General features: G+C 34.0%; 1 protein-coding gene across 1 annotated transcript; it reads left to right on the top strand.

The window, feature by feature from the left end:
* Window positions 1-7942: 7942 nt before the first annotated feature.
* On the top strand, window positions 7943-8630 carry LOC126601778 (uncharacterized protein At5g65660-like). Its single transcript, XM_050268534.1, has 2 exons — window positions 7943-8216; window positions 8315-8630. The coding sequence occupies exons 1-2, from the start codon at window positions 8001-8003 to the stop codon at window positions 8459-8461; spliced, it is 363 nt and encodes a 120-aa protein (XP_050124491.1). The 5' UTR covers window positions 7943-8000; the 3' UTR covers window positions 8462-8630.
* The last annotated feature ends 1394 nt before the right edge of the window (window positions 8631-10024 follow it).

Genomic DNA, 10024 nt, shown 5'->3' with positions numbered 1-10024 from the left:
ACTCTAAAGCTCCCAAGCAAATCCCGAAGGATCAAGAAAGCTCTCTTCGTTCTTCGTCAACCCAACCTTCAAGATCAAGCCCCAACGGCCCTTTGAAGAACTTTCACCAATTCAAGATCAAGCCCCAACGGCCCTTGAAGAAAGTGTTCATCGTTTATCATCCGTTCATCCTAAGATCAAGCCCCAACGGCCTTTTGGATCAACAACGTCGACAAATCCACACATCCAACCGTCCTTCAAGATCAAAACCCAAAAACCCTTGAAGGTCTGTTCATCACTGTTATTCAAGATCAAGCCCAAAAGCCCTTGAAGATCCGTTCATCACCGTTATTCATGATCAAGCCTCAACGGCCCTTAAAGAAATGCTCATCCTCAAGATCAAGCCCCAACGGCTCCTTGAAGATCCGCTGAAATCCACCTTCAAGATCAAGCCCACAGCCCTTGAAGAACGTTCATCCTTAGATCAAGCCCAACGACCCTTTGGATCAATCGCACATCCACAAATCAACACCTTATGGAGATTGAATCAGAGGATTAAATTTGAGAGAGATTGTAACCCAAAATCATCACATACAAATATTATTTTGTGCACGTTGTTCTTGTCTCTTTTGTTTCAGGAATTTTTCGTGTTTACAAGAAGAAGGCGAAAGCCAACAAGAGCAATCAAGAGAAGAAGACTCTTTTTCATCATTCTGGTTTGAGGCCCTTCTCATATAGGATGGAGGCTCGACAGCAGGTAATAATAAATTTTTTCATATTCAATTTTTAATATGTCAATAATAATATTAATTATTTTTTTTCGTACTAACAATTTTTGTATCTTGTTCTATTAAGGGGGGTTCAAAATTCCCGAAGATCGATGTCTTCAGCGACGTTTATGTTCGATGCATGGATGAGTTGGCTGAGTCACTTCATGTAAGTATTCTTCAATTGTAATTACTATCTTACACATTCAAGTATCATGGTTATTATTTGAATATTATTATTAATATTTTCATGTTATATTACACTGGCGACGATGATGGAGATGAGGCAGTTGGTTCTTCAGGAGTCCGCCTCCCAGCTTCCTCTTGAGACTCCACTTAAGTCTGTGGATCCCCCAGAGGATGTGGGGTTTCAAATCCTTATAAAGACCTTGGATCAGACTCTCGGGTGAAGGCCAGGAAGGTATTGTAAGAGGATAGGGAATGCCTGGCGGCAAGAACCTAGAGCCTCTTCATCATTGCAATCAAAGAAAAAGGTGACAGCTTTGACAGCAGAGGAGGCCGACCTTAGGACTGAGTTGGCCTTGTATAAGAGCCAGATGTCATAGATTGTTCAGGCCCTCAGTCGGTTCGGCATTCGTCTCCCGGATTTCATTCGCCGTCAACATCTGAGCCCCTCCAACTCGAGCATGCCCACAACTTTGCCCCTTTGACCTCTAAGCCTATCCCCAACCTCGAGACCTTCCAGCTGCCTCCGAACGATGACCCCGTTGATTATGCCGCATTATTTTCTTAGTTTTGTACTCCTTTACTTTTTAAACATTTTCCTTGTACACACATTTAAATAAATTATTTTTCTCTTTATTACATTTTTTAATTGCAATTTAATTTTATTACAAAATTAAAAAAACAAAACAAAAAATTAAATTAAAAAGAATATATTTTTATTTTTGTGCGACGAATACCTTTGTCTCGCAATATTATAGTGACTTTCGAGAGACGAATACTAGTCATCTCACGTTTTTATCTTGATATTTTGTGCGACAAACACATTCGTTCTTATAAATTTTGTGCGATTAAGGCTAAACCGTCGCACTGTGTTTTTACGACCAATACTATTGTTCGTTGTGCAAATTCTTTCTTCACGATCTTTGCTTGACGGATTTTGCGCGACGAAGTTTCCGTCACGCATACATTTGTGAGACGGAATGACAGTTTGCACAACCAACTTTTGTTCGTCGCGCAAATAGTTAAACATAGTAGTGTTCATACCCACATGAGTGCGTGAGTAGATCCATCGACACAAAGTAGAAGTAGCTATCATGCTAATGAGCACTAAAATTGAGCCATATGTGCATTGTGATAATATCGTTTTGATAGGGTTGTGTAAAATACAACTCCTTTAATTAGCCGCCACGCCACGACCACAGCTTGAAAAATTACCACCAGCGCAATGGGAATTATCCAGAGGGTCAGGTGGGTCTACCATCATAAGGGTTTGATTGGAATTGTAAAAAGAAGAATCATTATGTTGAAGAATTTAGAGACGAAGATTTTACTTTGAGGAATTGAGCTTAGAGTTTCTTTTCAGGCTTTTATTGGTCAAATGTGAGAATCCAGTAATCATGATCAATACCACAGAGTATGTTCAAAACTAACTCCTTGTCAAAGATATATGGTTGATTGAGCGGTGCTGATCATCGATGTACCGGATATGTTGGAGATACGCATGAACAAAGAGACTGCCACAAATTCTCTGTGACGCACTAAAATTCGTCATATAAAAATAGAGTGCGAGGATTTTTGTAAGTTCGTCAAAATTATGTGCTCTTTGTCTATATGATTCTCTAACATTTGCTTGAAGAGTCATTCATTTTCATTTTTTATGTGATGACTAACTCGTCACATAAATATTTTCTTTTTAGTCTAAGTCACATAAATCTTTTTAGAAAACTTATATGACCCAAAGTAGAAAATATTGATACGTTACTAAAATCTAAATGTGACAACATTGTTGGAAGAATAAGGAAAGTATTTTAGAAATTTGATTTAATTAGGGATTTAATTCGATTGGTCTAGGTTTCTTTGTTTTGTGGACAAATGTTTGATTTAATTTATTTCCTATTATTGCTTCTTTGTAATCTTATAAAAACCTCCTTATGAAGAAAAATAAAGTCAGTATTTGAGTATTGTGAGATTATTAGAAAATTTAAAATTTACAACATACTCTTTATTTCAACTTGGTAACAAAGAAGATTTCCATCCTAGGTGAGCTTTGTTGTGAGTGCTTTTCTCTGTTTGTGCACCCACTGACTATGATTGTCTACAATTGTTAGAAGAAAAAGCATTGCCTCTGTGTTTTCCGCTGCTGTGAAATAAGAAAAGAAAAATTGGATGAGAAACAGAATATTTTTTTTTTTTAAAAAAACGGTTTTTATTTATGGATCTTTGACAAAGATTGCATCGTTTCTTGTCGGGTTTTGGTTCTACACTCAGTTTGTGTACGTCCTCTTGGTGTTATTCCCTCCCTACTATGTGGCCCCGATTGATAAAAGTATTGCAAACCTAGCGATAGCAGAAGATAAGTCTTGGTAGGCGTGTTTTCTCCATCATGAAGTTTTATAATTCTATCTTAGTTTTCAATTTATTTTTATACTTTTTATCATGTTTTTGGGAATAAGAAAGGCAAATAAAAAAACAAAGAAAGAGAAAGCAAAAAGGGATTTGGTTGCCGCACTTTCGAAAAAGTTGGCGATAGTTGTAGCATGACAAAAAAAGATTTGATTGCTGGGCTTTCAGAAAGGTTAGTGTTAGTGCCAACATAACAAGAGTTTATTGATGGGGTTTTCAAAAAGGTTTGCCTTAGTTTCACCATGCTAAGAGATTTTGTTGGGGTATCGAAAAGCGTCGTTCGCTCTTGTTAGAAGATTGGCGTTAGTTCTAATTCAATGTTCAAAAAGAGACTTTAGTTCCAGCATATTATAATTTGTTGTTCTTTCAAAAATATTGACGTTAGTTTTAACATTTTGACAAAGGATTTCCTACATGAATGGCTCTCTAAAATGCGTTATCCCACTTGAGGGGTGGTTGAACTTACATAGATATGATTTCCTTCAACTCATGATTCCAAATCAAGAGTTGGGAGTGTTGGAATATATAAAGAAGGAATTTGATTTGATTTGGTCTAAGTTTTTGGTCGGATGGACAAAAGTTTGACTTGATTTAGACCTAGTTTGGGAGTGAGGTGCTTAAAAAAAAAGCACCTATGAAAAAAAGCTGTGAGAGTTTTAGGTGTTTGGTAAACTGAAAAAAAAGGGCTTATTTTGGAAGCTGCTGTGAGAATAAGCTGAAATCAAAGGAAAAAGCTGAAGCTGCTATTTGCAGCTTTGGAAAACTGGCTTTTTTTTCAAAGCACACGGAGCTGCAGTGCTCCTTTAATGAAAAGACCCACTATCAGACTGCTTTTCTTTCCAAAAGCACTTTTACAAAAAAGTTTACCAAACGCTCTGCTGATTTATTTCACAGCCGCTTATTCTCACAGCACAGCCGCTTATTCTCACAGCAGCTTTTTTTCAAAGCACAGCAATACCAAACCAGCCCTTATTATTGCTGCTTCATTGTAATTTCATAAAAACCATATTATGGAAAAGAATAAAGTATTTGAGATTATGATTTATTAGATAATTTTGAAGTTTACTAGAAACCTTTTTATTTTCAATTGAAATTTCACTCGTTGTCACATATAATATCTCAGGGTGACGAATCAAGTTGTCACTTTGGGCCAATAAACAAACATAACTCAAATGAAATTCTGTATTCTTCTCTCAGCTTAGCACCCATTCACGGATTCACAGATTCTTAATCTCCTACTCTCGTCGCTAACTCTCGCAGTGCTCTCCATCTCTTAGACCTATTCCAATCATTGGAGTAAAACTCAAATTTGAGGTTCTAAACTTCTCCAAAGTTGCTCCAACCCTTGGGGTAAATATAAGTTAAAACTCAAAACTCATTTCTAGGGCAAATTTAGCCCAGATTCTCCCTTGGCTAGTGGGGCTGCTCCACCATATATGTGTATTTTTTTTTAGTTTTATATTTATAAATTCATTGAAACCAACAGCTAAGATCTAATATGATCAAATCCAACGGTAAAAAAAAGATCTAACAGTCCAAATTTAAATCCAACGGCTAAAGTAATTAAAAAATTATTTTATGTGTTTCATTTTCTTTCATAGTATTCCACGAGTTTCATGGTGTTGATTTTTTGATTTTTAATACTTAGCCGAATCTAAATATTTTTAGGTTAAAATGTTCATAAAATTAAATTATGATAGACTACATAAATTTTTTGTTTTAAAAAAAAGTTACTTTAAGAAAAAAAATTATCCTAAATTCATTCTTTAATAATCTTGAGCTAAAAATTTAACCTAAAATGGTTGAAGGAGAAAAACTATTTTTAGGTTAAAACCTAAATTTTTTTAATTTTAAGTTTTAACCCAAAGTTGAAGGCGGTCTTAACAAACCTAGTGACTCAGTCAGGGCCCATCTCTCTCCCTCTCTGATTCCAAACATCCGAGGTGGTATCATACCCAATAGAAAGAGTAAGAAGGGGCTTAGAGATAACACTGGTGATATAAATAATAACCAATAGGTTTTGTTGAATCCAATGAAAATAGTCAGGATTGGGAATTTGGCGAAGAGGTTCGTTTTCTTTGGCTTATGTTTAGGGTCGGCAATTTGAAATGGTGGGAGACGTGAGAGCCATCCACAAATTTTCAGAGATGATGGCCGATAAGAAAGGGCTTCATACGAAGCCATGAGAGGTAATTGATTCAGTGAGTTTGAAAAAATGGGTGGCGTTGGAGCTTAAAAAGGGATAAGGAAGCCAAGAGAAGAGACAAGATACCCTAGAGAGCAAAGGGAGAGGGATGGTTTGAGGGTGGACAAAAAATTTCGAAAAGCCCTAGGACCTAAATAGGATGATACCATATAAATTATAAAAACGATCCTTATTGTGAAATCTTACACTAATTACAATTAATAATTACAAATGGCAACTACGAAAAAGATTTTGAAGTTCAGAAATATATTCCAACAATTAAAAGCTAGAGTAAAATATATATATATATATATATATATATGTTATTAATACTTCTTCGTTCATTTTCTTATAGCTGGCTAGTTAGATAGCCATCAATTTCTATGATCTATTGTATCCATCTGTGAGTGCTTTCCTACTTAAGTTTATCTTGTATGGTTCATCAATCATCTAGACGATCTAGCTAGCAAACAAATGATTGATTTGGATTAAGTACTTACCTTTGGTTACGCAATATCAATCATAAAGATAATATAAAAGATCATTTAATCATATATATATATATATATATATTTCTTTTAAAAGTGTAATGGTCATATCCCATCTTATATGTTGTTGCGGCCCATATTAATAAAGGAAACCTAATGAAAATGTCTTGAAAACTCTGAATTTTAATGATAAGGACAAAATAAAGGGTAAAGTGAATGGTACCAGGTTTGACTTTTTAGTGTAAAAAATGTGATTTTTCATTAAAGTGAACAGTACTGTGGATTTTTCGTTAAAACTCCCTATTAATAAAGATGGTGTGATCTTTAAGGGAACCGCCCCCCTCAAGTTTAGAAGTCCTAATTATAATTGTATTTTTGTAGTGTATGCTATTATTTCTTGTATGACAAATACTACACGTATATATAAACGCACCTTGTGCTATCAATAATATTCATTTAGTTATACAATTCTCTATATAATAGTCAACAACCTTTGATTATCCATGGATCACATCAATTCACCATAGGTATTATGTGACAATTAAATCAAAAGAATTTTAATGAAAAGTTTCTGGTAATGTTCACTTTAATGAAAAATTATTTTGTCTTTATTATTAAAATTTAAAGTTTTCAAGCTCTTTTTTTTAGTTTTTCTTTAAATCAATTGCATGTATGTCTATTCTTTCTACCCATCGTCACATAATGATAAACAAACTAACTGTGGACTTTAAACCACTTATCGAAAATACATATCTGTAATCTGTTGGTCATCCAATAACAACTTTGCAACAGTCTATCCAGTAAGACCCATGGTTTCTTCCCTAAAGAAACTTTTTCCTTTTACTTTTTTTAATCAATGATATTGCATGCTTTTTCAATTCAAAACCGAAATTGCGTCCTTTTCCGTACTGTAACATATAAGCGTACGAGCACTACTGCCACTACCACATATATTATAGTTTTATACTGAAACCCAACCAACCCACAGACACACGCCCCCACAGACACGCATCTAATCTAATCTCATCTCACCCCCAATCAGCACTGCAGCGCCACTTACACATACATTGCACATAAATGATTAGGCTTCGGTTTGACAAGTATTTTTGTAGAACTCATTTTGCAATGCAATTTAAAAATATGACTGTTTATATTTTGTCTTTCTTCAAAGATTATATTTTTTTTAAATCACACACATTCAAAACCCTATAAGTGTTGGATTAAATTTAGTGTTTCCTTGTAAAATCATATTTGTTAATATTTTTACTACAAATAAATGTCTTAATAATTTTAGATTTGTCTAAATTTTTGCAAAGATAATTTATGAATGATGTTTAAAAATGTCAACAATTTGAAGTTGAAATACATTTGAGCTACACAAAATCAAGGTTCTAAAAAACGCTAGGCGCTAGTTGGACAGCGAGCTAGGGCCTAACGCCTAGGAGGCTAGGCGGGGGCCTAGGCTGACTACGCGGATTTAAGTAAATCTATTATATTTCGTGTAAATAAGTGTCTGTTTATACTTAAAATATATATAACTTCATTATAAATTACAAAATAGAATGACATATATATTAGAAAGTATTGGAACATAATGAAAACATTGTGAACATGCATATAATGTGTATTCATTTAAGTATTCAACAAGTCTCTCACAATTTATTGAAAAAAATAAAATGCAAAATGAAAGTTATCTATTTTTTGTCTAAGTGAGTTACAACCTAGGTGGGTCTGTGCAGACTAGGCGGACGCATTAGCAAGTCAAGGTGTCTTTTCTTAATTGTCAAGCTCCTAAGCATTAATCGGACAATAGCCAATCCTCTAGCCCTAGGTGGGGATTTTTTAAACAGTGCACAAAATATGTGTCAAATGCGTTAAAAGTACGTGTTTCCGGATCTAACCATATCTATATAAAGCAAACCCACTTCATCAATCTTTAATGTTTTCTAGGTCATAAAAAACAGGTGAGAAAGTAAGCAGAAGGCAGCAAGTATGGAGCAAAACGATGAAGTTTCAACTCGGCCATCGCTAGCTTTTCCTGTTAGCTTGGCGCTGCTTGTGTTGCTGTTATTGAGCACCAGCATCTTCTTCTTGTGTTGCCTCCATTTGGACAGGCTTCGGTCTCTATTTCTGTCCTCTGTGGAAGAAGGCAACCCTGACGATCATATCCTACCAGATTTAGATCAGAAATCTACTCGTCCAAACATGGTACGTACGCAAATAAGTAAATCTGTTTCTATTTTTTTTTTTATAAAAATTAAAATTAAGTGTTGTGTTTTGATTGGTTTTAATTGTTCATGTGATAGATGGAAAAGCAAAATCAGCAGAAGAGCCTGACAGTGCTGATGCCAGGAGATCAGGTGCCAAAGTTTATAGCAATTGCTTGTCCATGTCAGGCTCCAGTAATGGAGAAGCTCACTGTGATTGTGCAGAAGCCTACCCTTTTTCTGTAATGATGCTACTGTATATAGCTAGTAACTGACTAGTTTCAAATGCTTTATTCAAGTTGAATTTTCTCTATTCTTAACTTTTTGGTGTATCCAAAAGTTGAAAATTGAAAAGGAAGTATATATTCTTGTACAATATTATTTGTAATGAAGAAAATATGGTCCATTGTTGTTAGATTTGGAGCTCATTCAACACAAACCATAATAATGCAAATCAGTTACATATATATTGATCCTAATCCTTAACTCCCCTTTTTGTTCTTAATTCTGTTTTTTTCAGATTTTTTTTCCTTGAATACATGACAACCACCCAGTAACCTTTCGTAAGATGTTAAAGATTTTAATTTAATTTGTAGAAGTATCACTCGAGTGCTAATTAGTTAGGAAGTTAATACACCACTAATTAATAACTTCTTCTCACCTCATAATTGAATCTTATGGTCTGAAAGGTTCATTTTTAAGTCATTATTAAAAAAATTATATTTATAAAAAAAAATCAATTAAATCAGAAATCTTTTCACTATTTACTCGTTACTCGTTCTTCATCTATCGACATTATCACCGACGCGATTGTGTCCCTCTACTTTTTTATTTGTAATAGTCATAGATTTTTCAAATTGAGTGAGTTTATATATGAATGATTTTTCATTGACGATCTGAAACAAGGTATATTTGAACAAATGATATTATCTACACTATGAGGGTGGACGAGTGCGCTAAGTCTCACAATGGACTAGCAATAATGTAGTTTAAATTCGTCTTTGGCAAGAATCGAGCCTAAGAACTCTCACTTACAAGTGAAGAGCAATAACACTAGACCGTAGTATATTACTATATTTAGATCAAGAAAAATATCATGTAGTGGTTTAGCCACCAATCAACTTACAAACTTATTGCCACTTACTACTACACTTTAGTGGTATTCCTTTTCACTTGTAAGCATGGTCTAAAATATTCATAATATCCCGATATTTCCATCGAAATTTTCTTGTTTTTGGACTATCGATATTTCCGATATCATCGATATTTTAGACCTTGCTAAGTCACTTATCTATCTTACCATGCAATGTATAAAGTGTAAAATATTGTACTAATTCATTATATATAAATGATTATGGTGTGTTTAAGCTTCTTTCATTAATTACTACATATTTTCTACACTCACAATGTCTGTCAGCTTGCTATATAATCAACTTAAATCAGTTATATCTATCATACAATGCGTTTCCTTCCAATTTTTTGTGATAAACTAATAAATAATTGACTAAATAAACATCCTGCAAAGTTTTTCAATAAAAATTTCCAAGTTTTTTTTACAATTTCCGTAGTTTTTATTCAATTTTTATCGATATCGATAATATCCTGATATTTCCATTGAAATTTCTGTGTTTTTTTACTACCGATATTTCCGATATCATCGATATTTTATACCTTGCTTGTAAGTAAGGTATTATGTTCGATTCTCACCAAAGAAAAAGTTGAACCACATTTTTGCGGGTTTTCATCATAAATAACCAAAATTTAACCCCTAATTTCATATAGGTCAGTTTTTGCAATTTCTTTCAGATA

The sequence above is a fragment of the Malus sylvestris genome, chromosome 15 (genome assembly GCF_916048215.2).
Source record: "Malus sylvestris chromosome 15, drMalSylv7.2, whole genome shotgun sequence".
Taxonomy (NCBI): Eukaryota; Viridiplantae; Streptophyta; class Magnoliopsida; order Rosales; family Rosaceae; genus Malus; species Malus sylvestris.
Note: the sequence above shows the minus strand (reverse complement) of the source record. Positions and strands in the feature narration are given on the sequence as shown.